Below are 27,911 nucleotides of genomic sequence, written 5' to 3'. Positions count from 1 at the left end.
CAACCATCTTATCCTTTGACGTCCCCTTCTCCTCCTGCCGTCAATCTTTCTCAGCATCAGGGTCTTTTCAAATGAGTCAGCTCTTCGTATCACGTGGCCAAAGTATTGGAGTTTCAGCTTCAACATCAGTCCTTCCAGTGAACACCCAGGACTGATCTCCTTTACCAGGGACTGGTTGGATCTCCTTGCAGTCCAAGGGACTCTCAAGAGTCTTCTCCAACACCACAGTTCAAAAGCATCAATTCTTCAGCGCTCAGCTTTCTTTATAGTCCAACTCTCACATCCATACATGACCACTGGAAAAACCATAGCCTTGACTAGACGGACCTTTGTTGACAAAGTAATGTCTGCCTCAAATCCCCTCTGAGGGATATGAACCCCAAGAAATCTTTATTGGGAGGATGAAGGGCAAAGGTCTGTCTTCTCTAGCTTCTAGTTGGGGTCACAAAGCTCTTGTTCTGTCTTGGGGTGACTTCTGCTGTTATTTTGGCAGGATCTATTCCGAGGAGTGGCTGGTATCTCTCCATCACTATCATCTTAATGCAAAACTTAAAATTTGGAAGAGACAGACTTAATAATCTAGATTGGAAAAATCAGGGGCCAAATATCAATAAAAGAATTTTTTGTAACCAGGGGCCCAAGCAGGAGTAAGAACCAGGTTACATTTGGTAGCAGTTTTGATCCTGGTCTAGATAGAGTCAGAGCTTGGGTTACCCTGTCCAGGGAAATGGAGCTATTTGGTGTGGTCATACACATTTTCTTTGTCCTGTTAGCCTAGTATGATTGATGTAGGTGTCACAGACCCAGTTAGAAGTAGTTGGACAAGTGACAGTGTGAATGTTAATAGACAAAATTGGTCACATTTCTTTTCAGGAGAGTAAGTCAGAAACCCAGTCTGGCCCTGGTGCTTTGGGGAGACTTGTAGCCAAGTCGCCATTTGTCTTGTTTTACCTAGGTAGGTTTTAACTCTTGGTTTGGTTTTAACATATGGGTAATGAGTGCTATTGGTCCCTGCACATGTGTTTTCTCATCTTGTTAACATATGATTTAAAGCAAATTCATTGTCTAAAAATATAATAATTATAAGAGGAGGCCTTTAAAAAGTCAGGTTGTGGTCACCAGCTGCTAGCAGACATTCTTTTGAGACTGGTTGGTGGCATCCCAAGTTTGACACAGTTCAGAAAACTTAAGTTCTTAGTAATACAAGGACTTGTCTGAAATCTCATCCATAGTAGGAGCCCAATTCTTATGACTACAAGTAAGGGTAATTCTTTTCTGCCACACTATTCTAGTTCCTATTGAAGATTTCCTGACTGCATTTTGAAAGAGCAATTTGGGTAGAGAGAATAGGTAGAATCCACAGTTTTCTATCTGTGTGATTTTACATCAATTTACATCAAGCTTTTACATCAATTTCCTCTTTCTAAAGTAAAGGTAATATACAGGGCAATCAGTTCATTTATGTAAAGCACTATGCTTGTCCATATGAAAGTTCAAAAGGTGGTAGACGTAACGTTTGTAAACTGTGGACAAGTTGGCAGCCTTCTAAAGGTTTGAGTAAAAACGTTCCAAGCAGAAGGGACTTCAATATAGTTACTCCATTTTCTGATCTATATATATCACTATGTTTCTTTTTCCTTCATAACATTGTTTGGTACTTACATGTGCATGAATTGTCTCATTGATTTTTCAGAACAACTCAGGAGATAAATAGTTATTCCCTTTTTACAGGAAAGAGTTGAATCTTAGGTGATGGGTGATGTGCCCAGGGTAATTTATAACTTAATTAGTGGTGTATCTGAGTTACTAGCCCAGTGTTGTCTGAACTTTATGTGCTACATAATTGCCAGGTCTAACTGGCCTCCTCTTTCTGAGGTCACAAAGCTATTAATGCATGAAATATATTGTTTCATTTTGGTCTTAAGTATTTCAGAGACTAGCATGATCAGATTTGTGTTTTAGGAATATAACTGAACTCTTAACCAAGTGTATACATAGGATTATGAGCCATTGTTGAGGGCTCAACCTCTACTGACTGGCACCTTTATAGTGAAGCAGTCTTCAAGGTTAACCATTGCCTGTAGCTAGCTATACTCCTCCACTCAATTTCTCATCAACACTTCATCACATATAAAACAAATCTTCACCTTTAATTTGTTTGTTCCTTTTGTTTTAAATTTGTTTTCTCTGATTTCTAAAGTATTTACCCTTACTTTTCTTCCTGGCTGCCCAAGCCAGAAACCTAGAAGTTATCACCACATCTAATCAATTCAGGGTCCTAAATATGTTTTTGATTGCCCACTTTCGTTATCCCTAAAGAAAGGCACATAAGACTGTCTATAATCTAGTGTATCCAGTATATATATATTAGGCATTATGCATTTCTGTTTTCTGAATTTCTTGGAATTTTCAGAATGGACCAAGGTAATTTTAGTGCTTTTATATTTACTCTTACTTCTGCCTCAAATGCCCATTAACCCCAGGCTGACATGTGCTCATCTTAAGTCTTCGTTTATACATATCCTTTGGGAAATCTCTCTATCCCTCCTATTGACTCTACATTCCTGTGAGTCACTTGTTATATCTTTACCATAGATTTTTAATCATGAGTTTTTTTAGTACTTGCTTAAATTCATTCCCTTCTACTAAGCAGTTCATTCCCCGTACTAAACTGTGACCCACTGATGGTAGACTATGTACTAGATAATAAATCTTGTTCGGTCAATACAGTTGTTAAATGAGCTGTATTTTCACTCAAGTATTATCGATGAATATCGAGAATAGACTTTTTCGAATTATCTAGAGTAACAGTGAAAACTGTCAGTCGCTTAGTTGTGTCTGACTCTGCAATCCCACAACTGTAGCCCTCTCTAGGCTCCTCTGTCCATGGGATTTCTTAGGCAAGAATACTGGAGTGTGTAGCCATTCCCTTCTCCAGGGGATCTTCCCAACCTAGGGATTGAACCCGGGTCTCCTGCATTGCGGGCAGATTCTTGACCGTCTGATTCACCAGGGAAGCCCTTAAGCTCTTTGTATTTTTATTTTTGCAGTACCTTGTGACCTGTAGATGCACTGAGGAGGCAGCATAGTGTTGTAGAAATAGCTTGGACTTTACTGTGAAATAGATCTATGTTTGAATCCTGAATCCTAACTCTTTGCTGATAGTGTGATTTGGGTGGCCTACTTAACCTCTCTGATGTAAAATATCACATGCCTTCAATAAGTATTGTTCAAAGCATAGATAAGATTAACACTAGGCATTGGGCCAGGAATTTAGGGGAAACATGAGGGCAGGAGGCAGGTTTGAGGATTATGAGCACATAGGTTAAAGTAACATGAAGACATTGAAACTATCCAAGGTGAGTGAGTATGAATTAGGAAAGGATAACTCAGTGGAACACTGAGAGAAGCCCAACACTTGAATGTCAGGGGAAGGGAAAATGCCTTTGGAGAAGTGGTAGGAGAGCGAGCCCATGCTGAAATGCTTCAGTGGTTCCCTGTCCTTTCAGTACTCCTTGGAGATGTGAATGTGGTGGTAATGATTCAACAGCAGGGACGTCAAGTAACATTATCCCCAAGTAATATTTGGCAATTTGGATGTCATTGGTAACCTTGGTATGTATGGTTTCCTTGGAGGAGAGTGCTCGGAAACCAGTGACAGAGATATTGCAAGAACAAATGTGAGCTCTGGGATAAAAGTTATCTTTTTGTTACTGAAGAAATGGTAGTAATAAAAACTACTATTTGTGGAATATACATTTGGTGGCAGATACCATGCTGAGCAGCTTCATTTATCATTATAGTAACTCTGTGAGGTAGGTGGCATTGTCTCTGCTTTCAGGTGAAGAAATGAAGGCTTGGAGAGATTATTGTACTTTGTAGTTACATAATTGGTAACAGCTGGCATTGCTATATTTGAATTCAAATATGTAGGATTCAGAGAAGTGCCAGCTCTTAGTCACTTCCATATTTATGTTCATAGTACTCTGTATGTGCCTCTCTTGTTACATATTGTATAGCATCACTTTTATTTAGATTTAATATTCTTTTTTCCCTTTAAGTTTTTGAGTTATGTATCATAACAAATTAGGGAATTCTTTGCTCTTGTACCTTAATTATTGCATGTAGGTTTGAGTGACTGATGTAAGTGGTTCTTTTCAGGTATTAGGAAGACACTGAAAACACAAAATTTTAGAGCCTCAAAGGAATTAAGTACTTGTGACTGCTTTGCCACCTATCATGTTTTCCAGTTTAACATTTTAAACTACTTGAGGCTTTGGTACTTTGTCTTCATGTCTGCTAACTACCGAACACTTTGTTAGCTTGTTTACATGTAGTCTAGTGGAAACAGAACTGGAGCTAGAAAGAACTAGGAGTTCTCTAGTTCTGTGCTATCATTTCCAAATGGGGAAATCGTAATAGTTAGGAACCAGTTAGGTTTAGAAATTTATGACTTAGTGTGATTTGAAATGGGAGTGGAAAATATGGATTTGGAATGTTTTATGTCTGCTGCACAGAAGTTTTTCCTGTACATACATGTAAACTCACTTACGTCCCTCTAAATAGTCATGTAACTGTTTTTGCTCTGTCATTCATATAAATACAGAAGTTCCTTGATATCAGTCGGGTATTGGTTCTAGGACTCCAATGGTATAACTGAATCCGCAGATGCTTAGGTCCTGTATGTAAAATGCCTTAGTATTTGCATACAAGTATACTTTGAATCATCTTTAGATATCTAAATACAATGCCAATGCTATGTAAATATGGTTAAACCTTGAACAACATGGGTTTGAAGTGCATAGGTCGACTTATACTTGGATTTTTGTTAATAAATGTGTACTGCAGTACTACCAAGATCTGCCTCTGAAATTGCAGATGTGGAGCTGTGACTAGGAGGGGCCTAGCATAGCGAAAACTGGCTATGAGAGGGCCATTGTGTTGTTCAGGGTCAACTGTAGTTGAAAATGCCATGTAAATATAGTTGGTCAGCATGAGGCAAAATTAAGCTTTTGTTTTTGGAACTTCGTGGAATTTTTAAATACTTTGAATCCAAGCTTTGTTCGATTAACAGATGTGAAACTTGCAGATATGAAGGGCTGACTACATGTTTAAAATAAATTAAAATGAAATAAGTATTTTGGGAACTTAATTTGATACCTTGGAAAAGGTAATTTATGTAGAATTTCTCCTATAAAAGCTTTAAAATCTAGGCATTATAGATGGATTGACTACTCATTTAAAATCCAGAAGACAAAAATACTGAAAGGAGAAGATAATTAGGAGATGATAAATAAAAGGTGATGGAGAAATCCTTAGTGTGAAGTAGTCCACTCTAGATATAAAATTTCTAGTATATTATATTGGTGTTTAGTTTTCTAACACTGAAGAAACTGAAGATAAGTAGTTTATCAAGTGGCTGCTGCTGCTAAGTCGCTTCAGTCGTGTCCGACTCTGTGTGACCCCATAGACGGCAGCCCACCAGGCTCCCCTGTCCTTGGGATTCTCCAGGCAAGAACACTGGAGTGGGTTGCCATTTCCTTCTCCATCAAGTGGTTGACAAATAATATTTTATTTTTCCAGATCTGAAAGGGCAAAGCAAGAAACATTAGCATATTGGAAAAAGACTAGAGGCTCATGTATGATGGTTGAGTTTTCTTGACTTGCCTGTGGCCTCTCTAATCAACATATTAGCATTTATGTGTGTTTTTAAGATGTATGTTTATTTTAAAATGTGTACATGAACTTGGTAAAGCATTCAAAAGAGGTTTGTAGTAAAAAGTAAGTCTGCCTTGCATTTCTGTCTCCAGCCATGTGCTCTTCCCTGGAGCAACCACTATTAACCATTTTCTTGTATGTTCTTCTAAACATCTTTCATGCATATTTAAGCATAAACATGTGCTTACATATACATTTTCTCATAAGTAGTATTACACATGCATCTAGTTTTAAGAGACATTTTACAATTTATCTTGCAGGCTATTTCATATTAGAAAATATGTAGCTGCCTTTTTTTTTTTTGATACATGAACAATCTTTTGCATGGACATACCTGAACTATCTTAGCTATGAAGATTTTTTTCATGCATTGATGCAGTGACCGTTCTTGTACTTATGCCGTTTCACACATAGATATATTTTTACAGGATAAACTCTTAGGAGTAAAATTGCTTGAGTCAGAAGGAATGTGCATTTTACATTCTGGCAAACATTACTGAATTGCTGTCTCTAATAACTGTAGTGGTGTACACTCACCAACAATGGAGTAGAGTTTCTATTTCTCCACACCCTTGTCTATACATAGTGATATCAACCTTTTTGATCTTTGTCTTTTTGATAAAATTAGTGTCTCATTGTAGTTTTAATTTACCTTTCTTTTCTTTTGAATGAGATGAGTTTCTTTTTAAAAATTCATTTAAATCCACCCCACACCCCCTTTTTGTGTGAGAAAGTTGGTCATATTCTTTGACTTTTATTCTGTTGGTCTCTTACTATTTTGTATAGATGATATATTAAAGGAAAAAGTTTCCCCTTTTTTGTCTTTAAAGTTTTTTATGTATGTTTTAAACTGATGGAATTTATTGGAGTTTTATAACTTTTGGATTTTAAATCACATTTAGAGAGACTTTTTGTGCTTTGAGATTATAAAAAAGAGTCTCTTTGTTTTTCATCTAGTATTTTAATGTGTTATATCTTATGTTTGACCCATCTGGAATGTATATTGGTGTAAGGTATGAAATAAGTATTTATAGATTTTTTTTCCTCCCAGATAGCTATCCAGTTGTTTGGTTACTTGTTGTTTGGCATATTTTTAAAAATACTTATTTATTTAGAACCAGCACTGGGTTCTAGTTAGGGCACGGAGGATCTTTTTGTTGTGGCATGCAGGGTCTTTAGTTACAAGATCAAGTTTCTTGACCAGGGGTTGAACCTTGGCCCCCTGAATTGGGAGCATGGAGTCTTGGCCACTAGACCACCAGGAAAGTTCCAATACCTGCTGTTTAATTAACATCTCCCTCTGTGGTGAAGAACCTTCCAGGCAGAGAAAACAATGTTAGCACGGTACCTGGCATTTAGTAAATACTGACTGAGAAGAGTGTTGGTTATTGTGGTGGTGGAGGTGCTAGTGATAATGATTATTTAAATTCTTTTTTTAATTGGCTGCTCTGGGTCTTCATTGGTGCACGAGGGCTTTCTCTAGTTGCAGCAAGCAGGGAGTGCCCTTTAGGGCACGTGGGCTTCAGTAGTTGTGGCTCGTGGACTCAACTGTCTGCTGGAGGGCTTCAGAGTGCAGGCCCAGGAGTTGTGGCACACTGGCTTCGTTGCTTTGAGGCTTGTGGGAGTTAAACCCTTGTCCTCTGCGTTGGCAAGCAGGTTCTTAACCACTGGACCACCAGGGAAGCCTGATCATTCAGTTTTAAGGGGTAAAGTTTTCAAATGGGTTTCCTATAAAGACAGTAGCTTTAAGTGTGTTTATAGCTTGTGGAGGTATAACTGGTTAGAGTGTAGAAATACAGGAGAAAAGTAATGAGGGTTCTGGAAGAAAAGAGGCAGATTCCAGAGTAAGACACAGAAGTTAACCTTAAACATGAGACTGGAAAAACGCTGAGAGGATGATTGATACAGATACAGAATACTGTAGATGTGAAGGTGATGTCGATGCAAATAACCAGTGACCCATAGTAGGAATAAATGAGGGTTTTATTCCAACTCAGCTGCAGACTGTAGCCCAGGAAACAACATCTCAGTAACTTGGGAGGAGCCAGTATAAACATGAATTTTTTTTTGCTGGGAAATGCATACAGTCAAGCGTACATGTTGGTAAAAGAGTACTGCTAATCACAAATGACAGATACCTCAAGTAAATGATAGTAGTATTTCTCTGTGTGTGGGGAGGTGCGAGAATCTGGTCGTCTGACCTATCGTGGAGTCTGTAGATCCCCAGTGTAGATGCTTCATCCTGTTTTTCCCATCCTAAATTTTCCTCAGGACGTACTGTCAGTGGGTTACTGCAGTGGGTTGCGACTCAAGCTTTGTGTTACTGGATGGTGAGCCACACTCTTCTTTAATGGTAAAAGCAGATGTACAGTGTGTTTGACAGGCCATAAGACAGGCTGTTTTTAGTTAGCATAAATTTAAAGCCAAGTCATGTATAAGCAAGAATGACTTCTCCATATCTCAGTATGGGAAAATTTCTTCTATTAGTGAAAAGTTTTTGTTTTTTAAACCTGGTTAATTTTTTTTTTTTTTTTTGGCAACCACAACAGAGCAGATAATGCAAAATGGTGGCCCCCTAAAAAACAATAATAAGGTGACCTCAAAATTCATTTCTTTGAAAGTTACATATGAAGTAGGGACAGGTGACTGCAGTTTCAGGGCTTGAAATCTCCTAAAATGCAGGAATAGCACAAAGTAATACCTCTCTCTTCCTTTCTGTCCTTTCTTCCCTTCCCTCATCTCTCTCACTCACACACACTCTCTCTCCTGTCAGATGACAAAATTTAAAAAAATTGGTAACAACTTCGCTGTTTTTTATTCAAGGGAAAATGACCCATGGATTGCTGGGAGTTCAATTCTCACTAGCAGTGAGGCAGGCTTCCAGGGGATTTTGGTCAAGAGAGAGAGAATTTTGCAGAATGTTGGAAGAGGCAACTCTGAAGGAGGGTATGCTTGACTAGGAGGTGGGGGTTTCCTACTGAGGCGTGCAGGTCCTATTTTGTACAGGGAGGTGAGTGCACCAAAGCAGAGTTGGAGGATTGATTGGTGTTAGGTTTCCTGGATGGGTGTATCTGTAACTGTGGGCTGACGTAGGCTTGGGTTTGTGATACACACAGGGCCTGATTAAATGAATTAACTTAATCACTCCCCATATACATACCTACCCATAATGCCTGGATCCTGAAGTAAAGTTTGAGTGAAGTCAAAGAACTTAGGCATACCTCGGATGTGAGAGACCCTTCCAGTCATCTGTATGGTGACGTAGAATCCAGGCAAACAAGCTGGAAGGGGGCTGCCAGCTGGATCCACTTCCTTTCCTCCTCAACTTTCTCGGTGGGGGTGGATGGAGCCACCTTTCAGACAGGCTTATAGTCAAGCAGAACTCGCCTCCCTCATCAAAACTGGGAGAGGAGGCCGAGCTTTTGTCGGTGAACCTCTTAACTTTGCCACAAATTCCATACGGAGAGTATCACAGGGGAGGAGGAGCAACTAAAGTCAGAGCCTGTCTTTGATTTGCTTGCTTGCTCTTGAAAGTAGGAATCAGAGGCACTTAAATAGGGGGATAGTTGTAAAATACTTGAGAGTGAGAGAGATGCTGTATTTCTTACTTTGTTTCTCCTTCTCTTACAGGTCACCCTTGCAATTATGGATATTTAAAAGGATCAGACAGTGTGGAGGGGGAGTTCCCCTCCTCACTCCCCCTTGGTGCTTGACTTCAGGAATAATTTATAAACTGTGGAAAGTTTTCTTTTTTAAAGAAAGAACTTGTATTTGATATAAACTTTATAGAGCTATTTATAATTTTTTGATTTAAATGCCAAAATACATTGTACAAATCTATATAGTTTTATACTGTTGCCAGGAGGATTTAAATTATAACCCTAAGCAGGCCGTTTATTCTCTATCAGTCTTCCTGAATAGCAGCTTTGTGGCCTGGCTTTTTCATTTTTTAAAATTATCTGACTATTCTGAAGAAGGAAGCTGCATAAAAACAAATAGGATGAATTCCTCCATCCCTGACTGCACATCAAGTGTCGCTCCCTGACGCATGCTTTGGATGTCCTTTCTGTGGTAACGAAGGGGAGTGAAAACCAGATTAAGGCCTTTCTATCCAGTCATTGTCACAATGCTGCAACCATCAGGGATGCCTTTGGTCGGAATGCCCTCCACCTTGTTGCCTCCTGTGGGAAAAAAGGAGTGTTAGATTGGCTTATTGAGAAAGGAGTGGATCCCTCGGTGAAAGACAAGGAGTCAGGATGGACAGCTTTGCATAGAAGCATTTTTTATGGGCATATTGATTGTGTTTGGTCTCTACTGAAGGTAAGTGTCATTTGTTTTTTTAAAACTTTTCGGTCTGGCATGTGTTTTTCTTAATCTCCACGAAGAGATTGGCGTTCTTATCAATTGACAAGAACTTGATATCTTTTATTGTAACCATTTTTAGAATTCAAATCTCATATATCCTTTTAATTTGAACTTTTTACAATGTGAAATTCTAAACATATACTAAAGTTTATAATGTAAACTATTGGCTAATTTTGTGTTCCGTATTTAATATGTCTCCACTGACTTTCTCCACCCCATGTTATTTTAAAGTAAATCCCAGACATTTTGTCATTTACACAGTACTATATATCAGTATTTTTAAAAAGTATGGTTTCCTTTTCTATACTTATATTACTAGCTACTTTAAAAGGCACTAGTTATTGAAATCATATAAGGACTCTGATTTGGGTAGTGTGTTCATCTCTTGTTTGGCTAGGGATTAAGTTTTTCCTGTTATTTTTGTTCAGTCACTGAGTCGTGTCCAACTCTTTGTGACCCCGTGGACTGCAGCACACCAGGCTTCCCTGTCCTTCAGTATCTCCCGGAGTTTGCTCAAATTCATGTCCATTGAGTCAATGATGCTGTCTAACCATCTTGTGCCCTGCAGCCTCCTCCTCCTCCTCCTGTCCTCAATCTTTCCCAGCCGCAGGGTCTTTTCCAGTGAGTTGGCTCTTCACATCAGGTAGCCAAAATATTGGGGCTTTAGCATCAGGTCTTCCATTGGATATTCAGGGTTGATTTCCTTTAGGATTGACTGGTTTGACCTCCTTGCTGTCCGTAAACAGTATGAAAAGGCACATTTTTTATAGTTGTTTAAAAAATTAATAATCAGAATCAGTTTTGCATGCGTGCTAGGGCGCTTCAGTCATGTCCGACTCTTTGCAACCCTGTGGGCTATAGCATACCAGGCTCCTTTGTCCTTGGGATTCTCCAGGCAAGAATACTGGAGTGGGTTGCCATTTCCTCCTCCAGGGAATCTTCCCAACCCAGGGACTGAACCCATGTCTCTGGCATCTCCTGCATTGGCAGGTGGGTTCTTTACCACTAGCACCACCTGGGAAGCCCAGAAAGTGTTAGTCGTTCAGTAGTGTCCGACTCTGCAATTCCATGGACTGTAGCCCGCCAGGCTCCTCTGTCCTTGGGATTTCCCAGAATCAGTTTATTTTAAATTTCCCATGAAGTAGATTAAATCTAGGCTTGTTGTACTGGTTAGACAAATAATGTTTTGAGATATACCCCGGTATCATTTCGTTAGTAAATGCAAGTTAAAAACTGTCAGAAATCATGAGTTTTAAATTGCATAGTTTTTTTTTTTAAAACTTTACATAACACAGTTTGTTTTTGTACCGCATTCAGTCATGTTTGTGGAGGACCAGAGAAGAACAAAGCAGAACAAAGTTCCTGTCCTCAAGGAACTTGTGGTCACATTGTAAGACATTAGGGAGCTTATATTCTATTTTTGACTTCAAAACAATTGTTTGCATAGTGGTCTTTAGGTAGTAACATTTACTGATGAAAATTATTTTCCGTATGTATTAATAGCAAAATGTCCTTTTTGGAGCTAAACTATCTAGGTCTACCACTTACCAAGTCATCTTGGATGAGTTACTGAATCTTGAACCTCAGTTTCAACTATAAAAAAAAGGATAATGATAGTACCATCCTCACTTTTTTTTCCCCAGTGAGTTTCAGTGAAGAAAAACTTTTCTTAAGTATTAATAGTACTATTAATTCCTATTATATCTAAAACCTTTGTATATCAGTTTAGTTCCCTTATTATAACCTCTTGTATAGGAAGAGTTAGGTTAGTAAGAGTTATAGCATCTGTCAGCTCTGCTTTGGCCTCTCCCTGTAGTTTCTGCTGGAAACTGGGTGACCACCGACCCTTTCAAGCCTGAGAATGGCCTTCGGGTTTCTGCTGTGCTAGGGTTTGCCATTCAGGTGTGAGGATTTGGGTCTTCAGTTTGAAATAGGTTCTGGTATGAATTTTGGACCTTCCCTCCCTTTGGCTTTCATTTACCTTTAGAAATCCTCTGTCATCCTTGCTGCCTTGGCCAGGAGGGGCCAGGACATTGTGCCTTGGGCCACCTTGCTCTTGGCTTGACTGTCTGATTTTCATCAAGCGTCCTTCTGATCAGTGATAGACATCCAACGTGGATGCTTCCCACTGATAAAATATCCCATAGAAACGTCTTTCTTCCATGTTGCTGTAATCCATCTGCATTTGTTTGGTCCAGACTTCTTTCCTTTCCCCTTTTAACTCTTCTTTAATTGGAAGGGCTGCAATGATAGAGTTGTTTGTTGTCAATTTCGCTTCTGCTGGCAACTCTAGCATTTAAGGTGTTATGGATGAGCAGGAAGAGACTATACAGAAAAGCACATTTTAAATGAATTACATTTGATAAAAACTTTATAGTATGAAATTTTAAAATTAAGTGCTAAAATTGTACAATAACTATACACCCATGCTGTCAGTTCCCAGTTGCCAAAGATGAAAAACCTCAGCAGAAACTTCTTATGGAAGAACTAGCTGAATCATAAGCGTGTGTGGACTAAATGATAACCTGTTTGTAAAGTATTTGGAACAGAAATTTTTCTTTAGTGCCTGATGTGTGTTAGGCAGTGATCTCAGTGCTAGACATATTGTAATGAAAAAAAAAAAGAATCCTTTTTTGCTTGTTTTTTTCATTATGCTTAGATGCTATTTAGTAAGCTGGTGAATTTATCTCCTCTTTGGGGGATATGTAAAGAGTTGATCTTTAAATAAATGAGATAGACTACACACTGGTCCTTTACCTTTAGAGTTTAAAGTAAGCATATTAAAAAGTATCAGAGACCACCATATCTAGGGAACTCCAAAGGTAAAAAAAAGTTCCTAGTCCTTTATGCAGTTGGCGCTACTTAAGAAGATGCAAATAGGGTCCAGTAAAGTTTAGGATGAATTTATAAAACTGGTAAAGTAAAATCTGCAGGGATCTAAGTTTCTGGGATCCTATTTGTCAAATTCGTAACTTGGAACACTGCCCCGGAATCAGCCCTTTTTACTCTTATAAAAGTCAAAATTAGGTCTTTCTATGTGGATTTATTATATCTAACTTAGAAAATAGGCAACATACATTTTTAAATTTATTAAGATCTTATTAAAAGATCACTTCTGAATTTTGTTTTATTTGTTAGCTCACTATCTTGAGTAGTTTTTGTTCATTGACAGTCCTTGTGAAATCAGTTGTCATTACTGTCTGGAACACAATGAAGTTAGAATTGGTATTGCTGTTTACTTGCTAAATCATGTCCATCTCTTTTGCAATGCTATGGACTGGGTTTTCCTGGTGGCTCCGTGGTAAAGAATTGATTCTAGTTTATTAAAATTCATTGTTACAAGATAAGAGGAGAGTCCCTTTCTTAAGTAACCCAAAACAGTGTTCCAACATATTATGGTTAAAGTTTAAAAATTTCATGGTTCCATCTCAACCTATAACTCCAGTGTGTGTGGATAGGCAGGGATTACTCACATCAGTCAAAATAGTTGTTGAGGGCTTCCCTGTGTTAAGTGATTAAGAATCCACCCTCCAGTGCAGAGGTCATGGGTATGATCCCTGCTCTGAGAATATCCCATGTGCCACGGAGCGACCAAGTCATGCACCACTACTACTGAGCCTGCCAGCCGCAACTGCTGAAGGCCATGCACCTAGAGTCCCTGCTGGGCAACAGGAGAAGCCGCCACAGTGAGAAGCACATGCACCACGGCAGAGAGTAGTCCCTGCTCCCTGCGACTAGAGAAAGCCTGAGCACAGCAGCGAAGACCTAGCACAGCCCCAAATAAGTAATAAGTCTTAACAAAAAGAAACAGATTAAAAAATAATTGTTGAATGCCTTATTAAACTGTCAACAAAATACTGTTATTTTTGAAAAGGAGTACATTTTGCATTTAAAAAGCTGTAATGTAATAGTAATATGAATTGAACATTGCACTTTCTCCTCTCCTCCCATTATATTTTAAAAGACAGTAAGTATGTACTAAGGATAGGGTATACTAACTGCCTTAAATAAATGGGATGGAAAATGTTCAAATTCTGGAGATATAAAACTATAGATTAAATTCATCCTTAAAACACACAAACGCTCACTGTCACATTTATTTGTGGCCACACCACACATCTTATGGGATCTTAGTTCCCCAACCAGGGATTGAACCTGTGCCCTCAGCAGTGACTTAAGACACAGTCTAACTGTAAGTGATGAGACAATGCTCTGAAATTGCACATAGAAAAGTTTAAGTGGAAAGATATAAATCACACAAATAGAAATAAAAAATGATTGTCTTCATGTCAATAGTAGATATAACAGAATTTAAGTCAAAAAGATGGAGCATAGGTGATCACATTATATACAGTAAGTTTGAAAAACATACAAAAAGTAAAAACTATTGTTTGCCATCGTGTAGAAGTCTTTATACCCCTTATCTGGATGTGGAATTTGGTTCTTTAAATACCAAAAAAAAAAAATGTGTATGTAGATACACACACACTCTCAGAGTTGGGCCCTCTAGGTAACTGACCTGTGTTACCATGGAAAACTTTCATATCTAGTTCATTTAGATTTTTGTTTCATTTTGGTTTTAAATGTTGCTTCTTTACATTTTATGGTTCTTCTTTATTCTACCAAGAATTGGATATTTGATTTGTCTTAGTTTTCTTCTGTGTGAGAAATAAATGTTTATGAGCATAGGAGATAATTGTTATTAGGTGTTTATTTTTAATGTTCTTTATAGTTTGATCATCTAACTTGATAAATATAAATGTTACTGATTATAGATAAATAGTTAAAAATATATGCATGTATGTCTATATCTATATGTACATTTTTTCCTTCTTTAGCATGGTGTTAATCTGTATATTCAAGATAAAGAAGGCTTGTCAGCTTTGGATCTTGTAATGAAGGATAGACCAACTCATGTAGTATTCAAAAATACTGGTAAGAAAATTCCATAAATATATTCCATTAAAGTAAAGTTTCGAAAATTTTAAAGAAATTTTATTGTTATAAAAATACCTGAGAAAATTTTTGTGTGGATATCTGCAAAGACTTTTACTCTAATATATATAGGTTGATAACTTTGATTTTCTTTCAGAACACTGAGGTTTATTTTATACTTTTTAATTTCAATCTACATTTATGTGTATAAGAGTAAAAACACAGCCTTGAAGAAAGTAGGGAAAACCACTAAGTCATTCAGGTATCACCTAAATCAAACCCCTTATAATTAATTACACAGTGGAAGTGACAAATAGATTCAAGGAATTAGATCTGACAGACAGAGTGCCTGAAAAACTGTGGACGGAGGTTTGTAACATTGTACAAGAGGCGGTGATCAAACCATCCCCAAGAAAAAGAAATGCAAAAAGGCAAAATGGTTGTCTGAGGAGGCCTTACAAATAGCTGAGAAAAGAAGAGAAGCGAAAGTAAAAGGAAAAAAGGAAAGAGATACCCATCTAAATGCAGAGTTACAAAGGATAGCAAGGAGAGATAGGAAAGCCTTCCTCAGCGATCAATGCAAAGAAATAGAGGAAAACAATAGAATGGGGAAGACTAGAAATCTCTTCAAGAAAATTAGAGATCCCAAGGGAACATTTCATGCAAAGATGGGCACAATAAAGGACAGAAATGGTATGGACTTAACAGAAGCAGAAGATATTAAGAAGAGGTGGCAAGAATACACAGATGAACTATACAAAAAGATCTTTATGATCCAGATAATCATGATGGTATGATCACTCACCTAGAGCTAGACATCTTGGAATGCAGAGTCAAGTGGGCCTTAGGAAGCATCACTACAAACAAAGCCTAGTGGAGGTGATGGAATTCCAGCTGAGCTACTTCAAATTTTAAAAGATGATGCTGTTAAACTGCTGCCCTGAAGCAAATTTGGAAAACTCAGCAGTGGCCACAGGACTGGAAAAGGTCAGTTTTCATTGCAGTCCCAAAGAAAGGCAATGCCAAAGAATGTGCAAACTACTGCACAATTGCACTCATCTAACATGCTAGCAAAGTAATGCTCAAAATTCTCCAAGTTAGACTTCAACAGTATGTGAACTTCCAGATGTTCAAGCTAAATTTAGAAAAGGCAGAGGAACCAGAGATCAAATTGCCAACATCCATTGAATCATAGAAAAGACAATTCCAGAAGAACATCTACTTCTGCTTCATTGACTACGCTAAAGCTTTTGACTATGTGAATGACAACAAACTGGAAAATTCTGAAAGAGATCGGAATACCAGACCATGTTGCCTGCCTCCTGAGAAACCTGTACGCAGGTCACGAAGCAACAGTAAAAGCTGGACATGGAACAATGAACTGGTTCCAAATTGGGAAAGGAGCACATCAAGGCTGTATAGTGTCACCTTGCTTATTTAACTTCTGTGCAGAGTACATCATGTGAAATACCAGGCTGGATGAAGCACAAGTTGGAATCAAGATTGCAGAGAGAAATAACAATAACCTCAGATACGCAGATGACACCACCCTTAGGGCAGAAAGTGAAGAAGAACTAAAGAGCCTCTTGATGAAAGTGAAAGAGGAGAGTGAAAACGTTGGCTTAAAACTCAACATTCACAAAGCTAAGATCATTACATCCGGTCCCATCACTTCATGGCAAAAAAATGGGGAAACGATGGAAACAGTGACAGACTTTATTTTCTCAGGCTCCAAAATCACTGCAGATGGTGACTGCAGCCATGAAATGAAAAGACGCTTGCTCCTTGGAAGAAAAGCTATAACCAACCTAGACAGTGTATTAAAAAGCAGAGACGTTACTTTGTCAGCAAAGGTCTATACAGTCAGTGCTGTAGTTTTTCCAGTAGTCATGTATAGATGTGAGAGTTGGACTATCAAGAAAGCTGAGTGCCAAAGAATTGATGCTTTTGAACTGTGGTGTTGGAGAAGACCCTTGAGAGTCCCTTGGACTGCAAGGAGATCCAACCAGTCCATCCTAAAGGAAATCAGTCCTGAATATTCATTGGAAGGACTGATGCTGAAACTGAAGTTCCAGAACTTTTGGCTTCCTGATGCACGGAGCTGACTGACTCATTAGAAAAGACTTTGCTACTGGGAAAGATTGAAGGCGTGAGGAGAAGGGGACGACAGAGAATGAGATGGTTGGATGGCGTCACCGACTTGACGGACATGAGTTTGAGCAAGCTTCAGGAGCTAGAGAAGGACAGGGAAGCCTGGTGTGCTGCAGTCCGTGGGGTCACAAAGAAGTCAGTCATGATTGTGATTGAACAACAAAGGCAGCTAGAATTGTAGCTACTGTAAAGTGATTGATGGGCATTGAGAAAGGACAGCATTTAAGGTCGAAGGGAAAGGAAGTGATTCTTCTATCCACATATTCATTCTTGTAATGGCACTTATCTTTTCAATTTTTGTGCCCTGTGAGCTTTGTGAATGTAAATTGATTGAAAAGAAGAAGAGATGTAAATGGGGGCACTAGTTAATTTGCATTTTAACTAATGAGCAATCTAGGTAAGGACATGTTCTTCATTTTATTTCTGTCTTGGACACTATATTGCAAGTTACAGTTATTATTCTATTCAAGAACTTGATAAGCGTTCCAAAATAAAAATGAAGATTTATATCATAATTAGCTGTGATATTTATCCCATTTTCATTTTTGTTGCCCTAATCCCTAGTGTGATTTTGCATCTATCAAGAGCAAAGTACTGGAAAATAATCCTTACGTAATAATAGAAACTAATACCATGTGCTTCATTTAGAACCTGTATATATGAAATGTTTTAATGATATTCTACATTTAAATAGTTATCTGTAATATTTTCCTGAGAACTAAGTGAATATGGCAGGTGATATTTTACTCATTTGGCAGTTAAACCTTAGCTGCTAAAGAAACAAGGGTTCAACATGTTAAATTGCCTTTGTTGAGACAGGCCTGTGCTGATTTGGATCTTCTGATTTCTGTTTCTAGAGTGTTATAATAAATTAATAGATGGATAATTTAAAAGAAAATTTTAGTATCTTTCTAAATACGGTAGTTTGGTTTTGGTAGAGAGTCATATTTGAAGTAAATTGATTTGTTCAGTATTAAACAACACTGATACTTGTTTAAAATGTGATAGAATATAAAAACTCATTTTCATTTTAGATCCTACAGATGTCTACACTTGGGGAGATAATACAAATTTCACCCTGGGTCATGGAAGCCAGAATAGCAAACATCATCCAGAGTTGGTGGATCTGTTCTCCAGGAGTGGGATTTATATCAAGCAGGTATTTACTAATTCTTTTAAGATTTTGTTAATCATAGTTAGACTGTGTAAAGTATCATAAAACTATGAGATGTTTGTGCAGTATTCTTGCCTGGAGTATTCCATGGACAGAGGTGCCTGGTGGGCTACAGTCCATGGGGTCACAAGGAGTCAGACACGACTGAATGACTAACACATTCACGTTTGTATAAGGGGCATTAGAAGTTAGAAGGCGTTTTACAGATAGTTGGAGAAGGAAATGGCAACCCATTCCAGTGTTCTTGCCTGGAGAATCCCAGGGACGGAGGAGCCTGGTGGGCTGCCGTCTATGGGGTCGCACAGAGTCGGACACGACTGAGGCGACTTAGCAGCAGCAGCAGCATACAGATAGTAGTTTTTTAAAGGTAGAACTTCTGTTGGATTTCTAGCTTTTTTTTCCATTTAAAGTTCTTCAAATTGTTTCTCAAGTGAATTTGTTGTTGAAACTCAATTTGTTATTAGTTTTAGGTAAGTGAACCTGAGTTGTTAAATATAAGTAACTGTAAAATTTTAATTGATAATTGTAAAGGTTTTGCCTTTGTCCTTATGTCATAATCCTGGCTGTCTCCCTCTTCAGTGGATTTTGGTACTATTGACCCACTCATCTTTTTCTATAACGCTCTGTGTGTGTGTGTCTCTGTGTGTATAATGCATATCTAGCCTCAATGTTTCTTCCTCTTGAGCTTCATTTCTGTTGCACTCTGGATAGTCTTCAAAGTTTTTAAGTTTAACTAAAGTGTTAATTTTGCCACTAAACAACCTCTACTTAATAATTTTTAAAGCTATAAATCTCATTTTCTAAATCCGAAAATTACACCTCAGAATATGTCTGCTGAGTCCTTTTCTTCATTTTTTCCTCTGATGTAATCATAACTGTCATCCCCTTTTATTCCCCCAATTATTTGGATGATAAATTATATAGCCACCATATTTAGGGTCCCAGGAACAGGGGAGCCTGGTGGGCTACCGTCTATGGGGTTGCACAGAGTTGGACACGACTGAAGTGACTTAGCAGCAGCAGCAGCAGGACACTGTTTTTCACACCAGAAGTCACTAATGTATCACGATTAGCAATTTAAAAAACGTAATAGAGTTAAACCCAAGAGAATATTAAAATTTGAGAGGGCAAGAATAGGAGCCCACATGAGAATAAAGAGTGACGAAAGAAGTAGAGAGTAGAGTGGTGTCCTGAAAGCTTAGAAAGGCACCTGTTTTCCTTTTCTGACTTGGTACAAGATACAGTCAGATTGGGTGAGGGGAGGTTTTTCAGGAGCAGAGATTTTTATGCAAATGTGAAGGAGCAATGGAGGCATCAGGGGTAATGGGGCTGTCTACATAACCAGGCACTCAGTAAATAGTGCCAAATACCACCTTCCTTCCTCTCAAACCTATCCAGTGTTTGTATTTCAACCCTTATTTTGTGGTTAAAAAAAATCCTTTACATCCTTAATTTCTTCACAAAGTCATCTTAACTGAAATGAGCTGTGTCTTTGTATATACTGTTTCATCCTTTAACCCTAAAGTGGAATATGCTCAATTCTTCAGATCAGGTGTCCTGATTCTGGCTAGCCATCTATTAATACAAAGACTTGGAAGGAATTGAGGATGCTGAAAGGACTTGGGACAGACCAGAGTCTTAAGCCTGGGGTCAGAGTCTCTAGAGAATGTGAGGGAAACTGTTAGAGCAGGGCTGGCTGTTCTTTCTCACCTACTTGAAAGCTTTTGGGTAGACACTGCTGATCTGGCACCGCACTCCAGTACTCTTGCCTGGAAGATGCTATGGACGGAGGAGCCTGGTAGGCTGCAGTCCATGGGGTCGCTAAGAGTCAGATACGACTGAGCGACTTCACTTTCACTTTTCACTTTCATGTATTGGAGAAGGAAGTGGCAACCCACTCCAGTGTTCTTGCCTGGAGAATCCCAGGGACGGGGGAGCCTGGTGGGCTGCCATCTATGGGGTCACACAGAGTCGGACACGACTTAAGCGACTTAGCAGCAGCAGCTGATCAATCACAGCGCACACTTCCTCTCCCCTCCTCCTTCAGTCCCACTCTCTTCTTTCCCACCTCTCTGTTTTAAAGTAAATTGGGACAGGTCCTCAGAATTCACCTGTCAGCAGCCATGAATGATTGATCAGAGTTGAGGCACTTAGAAAGGCTCCTGTTTTCCGTTTCTGACTTGGTACAAGATACAGTCAGATTTGGTGAGGTAAGATTTTTCAGGAGCAGAGATTTTTACACAAATGTGCAGGAGTCATGGAGGTATCAGGAAATGGGCTGGTTGACTATACCTTCTGATTCTAAAATACATAGAAGAATATAGAAGAATTGAGCATATTTCACTTGGTAGGGTTAAGGGTGAAACAGTGTACATGAAGACAAAGCTGTATTTCAGTTAAGACGAGGACACTTAAGTATTTTGTGAAGAAATTAAGGACGTAAGGATTTTTTTGTTTTAACCACAAAATAAGGGTTGAAACACAAACACTGTAGATAGGTTTGAAAGGAAAGTAGTGTAAATTAGTAAGAAAAAAGGAAACAAGTGTTTGGCACTATTTACTGAGTGCCTGGTTATGTAGAGAGCTCCATTACTCACTGAAAAATAGCTGATGCTGTTGTACCAGATGAATTGACTGCTGTGGACAGAGATTATTGTTATTAGCATAATATATTCCTGATAATTAAGGTGAAAATCCATGATCAGTTGCCTCTTTAAAAAATTCAAAGGTTTTAAAGTTGAAGGTCTTATACTCTGGCGTTGGTTGTTTGATGTTGTTGTTAGTTGTTAAGCTGTGTGTGACTCTTTTGAGACCCTGTCAACCGTAGCCTGCCAGGTTCCTCTCTGTCCATGGGATTTGCCATACAAGAATATTGGAGTGGGTTGCCATTTCCTTCTCCAGGGGCACTTTCTTACCCAGGGATTGAACCCTGCATTGGCAGGCAGATTCTTTGCCACTGAGCCACCAAGGAAGCTGAAGTTGGAAATTATAGAGGCGCTCTAATGTTGAATATAGGATTGAACAAAATGTATTCTAGTTTCATAAAATAATATTTCCTTTACAGATTTTAACTTTGTATTACAAATTTGAATACAATTTTCATAAAATAATATTTCCTTTACAGATTTTAATTTTGTATTACAAATTTGAATACAGTTTTTTATTTTTAGACTTTCTAGATGTTTGTGGTACAGCTAAATAAATGACTTTTTTGCTTTAATCAAAGACCCAGAGTCTTTGATAAACTTTCTTCTGTAAAAAACAAGTTCTATAAAAAAGTATTTACAGAACTTGCCAAGTGGTTAAGGATATGTATAAATAGCACTTGCAGTTCAGCTTATAATATTCTTATAAACAATTCTAGGATTTTAAAATTTCTTAATCCTTTTTTAATGTCCTAAGTTAGAAATATTTATGGATAGCATAAGAAACACAAATGCAAATTTTTTAAAGATAAAAGGATTTTTAAATAGTATTTAGGTAAAATGAGTGTACTGATGATGCCTTGAAAAAAGCTTGAAAATCAGTATAAATTATTTAAAGCCTTGTAATGATATTAAAGATATATTAAACATTTCAGAGATATGAAAAGGACATACTGTTTACCCACCACTGCCTCCATATAGGTGATATTGAAAAAATATTCTTACAGCATTTCTACTATTTTCTTTAGTAGTGTATCAATATTTGGTAATCTTTATACTTCATATTTAATTCTGTTCACTTCTTGTTGTGTGGGATTTTATGAAATTGGAAAACAATTGGTTACTTTTTGTATTTTCCTTTGTTTAGTCTCTTCTTGGTTACACGTGCTTAATTCCTTCTAAATTTATTTTTTTCCCCATCTGTCGGTGTTTTTAGACATAGTTTTAATATAGACCAGTATATATTTTAAATTTTTATCTCAGAAAATTTTAAACATGTACGGAGTAGAGATAATAGTATAATGAATTCTGGTGTACCCATTATCTAGCTTAAACAATTAGTAATATTCTGTTATTTCTTTTTATAAAATAAAGGATATTTTATACAGAGACATTTAATAATATTCTCTTGTTTTCCTGTAGGTGGTGCTTTGTAAATTTCACTCAGTGTTTCTGTCTCAGAAAGGGCAGGTTTACACCTGTGGTCATGGTCCTGGAGGACGATTGGGCCATGGAGATGAGCAGACATGCTTGGTAATTGAAATGTCTCTATACAGTTTAGGTAACTTTGGTAAAATTTGATAGATTGGAAGCTTCACTTAACTAAATTTTTTTTTTTAACTAACTGAAAGGAGAAAATAGTATACCAACTGATAATTGATTTTAAAAGATCAGTTACTTTCCTGGTATATTGTGTTTAAAATAAAGATATTTATTTAAAATAAATATGTAAAATTCTAAAGCATCAAAAATTTTTTTCTTATAGGAAGTATTGAGTCAGGAGATATAGTATATAAATAAGCTTTAAAATATTTCCATAGTTGAAGTTTTAAAAGGAGTTTACTAATTGTAAAACATTTTTCCTGTTGTAGTCCAGGATTTATTCATTTTTAACTTCTCATTAAGGTATTTGTGATCTAAAAATTGAGCCAATATTTTCATTATATAATCACAAAATTGAGTCAGCTACTGAAACTTAGTGCTAATTGGGAAAACCTAATAATCATTACATTCAGGAAAATACCTTACTAGTTTATTTTTAAGTAAATTTTTTTTTTGAGGGGACTGCTGGCATATTCATCGATTAAGAGGTCTTTAAAAAGGAGAGAGAGCTATAATGATTGCTTCTATTATTTGAAGGGTATATTATGTGCTAGGCATTGTTTATGCTTTCTATTTAGTATTGTTACCTTGATTTAAGCCTTAAACAGCCTTGTGAAGTTATAGCCTTATTATCCTCATTTTATACATAATGACAATAGTGATAATAGTACTCATTTATCAGTTGTTTACTCTGAGCCAGAGATGGTTGTTTCGCACTTACCAACTCATTTACTCCTTATATTGATCTTATTATCATCCAAAATACTATTATTATTTTGCATTCAGATGAAGAAAATGAGAGAAGTTAAGAGATTCTTTTGATATCAAATAGCTGGTAAATGCAGAGAAGGCAATGGCACCCCATTCCAGTACTCTTTCTTGCCTGGAAAATCCCACGGACAGAGGAGCCTGGTAGGCTGCAGTCCATGGGGTCGCTAAGAGTCGGACACGACTGAGCGGCTTCACTTCAACTTTTTACTTTCATGCATTGGAGAAGGAAATGGCAAGCCACTCCAGTGTTCTTGCCTGGAGAATCCCAGGGACAGAGGAGCTTGCTGGGCTTCCGTCTATGGGGTCGCACAGAGTCAGACATGACTGAAGTGACTTAGCAGTAGCAGCAGCACCTGGTAAATGGCTGGATTAAGATTTGAACCCAGAACAGATGACTTTAAAGGAATATAATATTGTTTGGTCTTCATTGAAGGGCTGTGTTGATTCCTGTATTTTCATTTATTGCTTCACTCCACCAGTGAATACTTTGGTTAAAGAACACCCTTTGTTCAGACCAAACAAATTTGCACTTGGTGTATGATATATGATAAGGGCTCAAAATCATTTATCGAATCCAGTTGTTTTATTAAAATGTCTTACTGGGATTTTGTATTTTATTTATAAAGCAATGCCCATGTCCTATTAAATTTATCCCCCTCCTTCAGCCATATAGCAGTCATGTCATTTGGGATATAATATCCTCAGATTCTATTTGTATTTTTATATAAATGGTTAATGTAATATTTCAAAGTTAATTTTATTTTGTAGGTCCCTAGGCTTGTGGAAGGACTGAGTGGTCATAATTGTTCTCAAGTAGCGGCTGCTAAGGATCATACTGTTGTATTAACTGAAGATGGATGTGTTTATACATTTGGTCTAAATATTTTTCATCAATTAGGACTCATTCCCCCGCCTTCCAGTTGTAATGTACCCAGACAGGTAAACTTCTCTTTTTTAAACAATAATGTGACCATTGCCATAAAACCTATATGGACAAAAAGATAGAAGGTGTTGATAAGAGCAACTTATTTTACCTGTAGTCAATGGTATATGTTTCTTCAATGGTGTATATTTTGTTTTTCACAGGAGAAATTGAGCATAGTACAAATTAAAATTTGTTTGGAGTGAGAAAGAAGGAAAGCACTTGGGATATTAGGCAGCAAACTGCCTTTGATTCAAATTACAAGTGGTCACAAGCAGAGGGGGATCCAGATATTTTACAGAGGAGGATCCAGATATTTTGCGGAGGGGGATCCAGATATTTGGGGTTTGAAGCTTAATTTTGAGGCCCTCCTTAAAAAAAAAAAACACACGAATTTTTTATAAGTTAAAAATGGGCCATGCACATGAGGTCCCCAGAAGCTTAAGCTTATTGGCTTCATGGTCAATCTGTCTCGGTGCAGAAGTCACACCTGGCAAGTCTATTTGAGGGAACATAAGCCTGAAAGCCACTGTTCTGTGTTCTGTTGTCCCTTTTTCTGTTGTACAACTACCAGCAGAAGGTGGCCTTTCCTCAACTTCAGGGACCTAGTACACAAGACCTCAGGGCTGGGGCTTTAAATTAATATATTACTAGAATCATCTACTGGAGAAGGAAATGGCAGCCCACTCCAGTATTCTTGCCTGGAGAATCCCGTGGACAGAGGAGCCTGGTGGGCTGCTGTCCATAGCGTCGCACAGAGTCCGACACGACTGAAACAACTTAGCATGCATGCATGCATTGGAGAAGGGATTGGCAACCCACTCTACTATTCTTGCCTGGAGAATCTCAGGGACAGAGGAGCCTAGTGGCTGCTGTCTATGGGGTCTCACAGAGTCGGACACGATTTAAGTGACTTAGCAGCAGTAACAGCAGCAGAATCATCTATAACGTGTGTTTTCAACTCATAAAATTTTGCATTCTGGTATTAAAATTCTTCATTGGTTTAATTCTCTGGATTTAAAATGATTATTAGATGATTAATAATAATTATTAAGTGATTATTTAAAATGATTATTAATAAAGCTTTAAAATCCAATGCTTTTACATTCTGGATGGCTAGTGAATCAATAGTAATTACTCCAAGATAATTAGAGGTAGTTTCTGATCTGTGGTACTTCTTAGAAGATCCATTTTCCTCAACCAACTGTGGAATGTGTAGATATTTAATCATTTTTTAGACTTCTTTAGGAATGGTAGCTTTTACTCACATTTTCATTCTCTTTGTGTGGCTGTCTCGGAGCTCTGGGTTGTTACGGACATATCCAGTGTTCTTAAGTGAGGGCAGATTTGTGCCCCAGAGCCATTTGGCAATGTCTAGAGACAGTTTTAGTTGTTACAACTGGGGGGTAGGGGTGGGGTTAGTGGTACTGACATCTGGTGGACAGAGGCCAGGGATGCTGCCAAACCTCCTATGACACAGTCCCCCACAACAACCATCTGGTTCAAAATGTTAGCAGTGTTACTGTTAAGAGACTCAGGATATGTCAAATGTAAAAGTACCATGTTTTCTAATAAGAACCAGAATGCCTGTTGTGTATATTGCTTGTTAACAAAAGTTTAATGGTTTGTGTCAAGTTTTTTATATGTTAAAACTGCTGATTTAAGGTGGCTGCAGAAAAATGTCTTGTGTTCTAAGAGGAGTTGGGGTCAGTATTAGTGCTGAGATCTATTGGTGATGACTGCCTTTAGTACATGAAGGGGTTACTGGCAGCAAGTATACCCTGTATTTGCTACCCTGGTCTGCTAGATCTTGTGCAAAATTCCATTAGTTTATAGATATATAATAAACTGAAGCCTTACTTGTCTTTGAATAGATGCAGGCAAAGTATCTGAAAGGAAGGACAATCATTGGAGTAGCAGCTGGCAGGTTTCATACCGTGCTGTGGACTAGAGAGGCTGTTTACACTATGGGACTAAATGGTGGACAACTGGGTAAGAAATCCAGGATGACAATATCTGAAAAATAAATTGTGTTCTTAAAACGGATATTTTGTGATTTGTTTGCTTATGTAATTTTTTAGGTTATTTACTAGATCCCAATGGAGAAAAGTGTGTAACTGCTCCTCGTCAAGTCTCTGCCCTTCATCATAAGGACATCACTCTGTCTTTGGTTGCTGCTAGTGATGGGGCTACTGTCTGTGTTACCACAAAGGGAGATATTTACTTACTTGCAGACTATCAGTGCAAGAAGCTGGCTTCTAAGTATGTAATTTCTGTGAAAGAAACATACCTTAATAATTCAGCTCTTCCAGCAAATATCTGAGTTTCAGCTTTATGTTATTCTCTGACGTGTCAAATGGGAACACTGAATGGTGGGGAAAGTCAAGAGTTTTTGCCTAAGATGATAATCTTAATCTTTTGGCAAATGTTCAGTAAATATATGTAAAAGTTCTTTGTAGGGTTATAAAGAATATTTCTGAATTAAGATAACATATGGTTAAATATGACCTATAAGTTTCCCTTTTTTATGCTTTAGGTGCACAGAAATAGATTAATCATAATTCTTGGTTTGTGATGCAATCATCTTTGGTTCATGTATAGCCTTTATATATTACACATTTATTTTAAAACATTGTTAATCATATTCTGTACCCTCTACTCAGTCCAAGTATTTATACCTAATTGGTGTATTTTTATATTTTTGTATAGCCAGTTTTTAATCTGATAACATATTATAGTAGCATGTGGTAAACAAGTAGTTGGCTGTCTAATCAAAAAGTCAGTTAAAGCAGGGAATTATAAAACTTAAGGTTTAAGTATAAATGAGTCAGCTGGAGTTCTGTCTTTTGTGCATAAACCATATTTGCAATATGTTATCTCTTCATTTTGAACGACTTAAGGAGCAAGTGCTTAAAAAACAATTATGAAGTAAGTTAAGGGAAGAATCCTATATTTTTCATACATTTTCAGTATTTAATATAGTTGCTTAATCTATATCTGATTTGACAGTAATTTTTTGCCTGTCATATTTGTTGCGTCATTTTAAAGTATTATGCTTTTATAGAAAGTGTTCTTCTCAGACTACTATTTTGTTGGTTTTACATATTTCATTATAAGTGTAGTAATAAATACAAGTAGGGAAATAGATCTTTGAACAGATACAGTAGCTCAGTTAGTGGGAGTAGGCGTGTGTAGGAATTCTAGAGAGTAGCCATCCAACTTTTAAAGTAATCAGGGATTTGAACTGAAATGCAACAGAGTGTGCTTTTGCTAATGTCAGTGAGATGGTAACTTCATGAACAGATACCATTATGAACAGAAGATGTCAACCATCAGTACACACAACTTATCTTCTGTGTGTAACAGTTGGAAAGTTACCAATTGTAAGGTCATATTTCAGTTATAAAAATATGAAAATGTGATCAAACATGTTTCTTAGAACTGAGTTATGTAGGTTTCTTTCTGAGCATGAGATGATTTATGGAATGTAAGAATTTGTTTTTGCTTTGCATTTATAAAACTTAACCTGACAACATTAAGTTACATAAATATGTTACATCCAAGTTTTGCCTAAGAAAATTCTTTTGTTACAGAGTAGTAATTTTGAAAAAAAACATTTTAAAATATT

The 27,911-nt window shown here is 37.5% G+C and overlaps 1 protein-coding gene across 1 annotated transcript in view; it reads left to right on the top strand.

Moving 5' to 3' along the window:
* IBTK (inhibitor of Bruton tyrosine kinase) overlaps positions 1–27,911 on the top strand; it is a 94,304-nt gene that overhangs the window by 3,515 nt on the left and 62,878 nt on the right. The window contains 8 exon segments of the mRNA XM_070376240.1: positions 9,349–9,743; positions 9,746–10,038; positions 14,922–15,018; positions 18,204–18,328; positions 22,411–22,521; positions 24,130–24,300; positions 26,158–26,275; positions 26,365–26,545. Of these exon segments, the coding sequence (XP_070232341.1) occupies positions 9,533–9,743; positions 9,746–10,038; positions 14,922–15,018; positions 18,204–18,328; positions 22,411–22,521; positions 24,130–24,300; positions 26,158–26,275; positions 26,365–26,545 (1,307 nt within the window). The 5' untranslated portion in view covers positions 9,349–9,532.

Source organism: Bos mutus, chromosome 9 (assembly GCF_027580195.1).
Source record: "Bos mutus isolate GX-2022 chromosome 9, NWIPB_WYAK_1.1, whole genome shotgun sequence".
Lineage (NCBI taxonomy): Eukaryota > Metazoa > Chordata > Mammalia > Artiodactyla > Bovidae > Bos > Bos mutus.
Note: the sequence above shows the minus strand (reverse complement) of the source record. Positions and strands in the feature narration are given on the sequence as shown.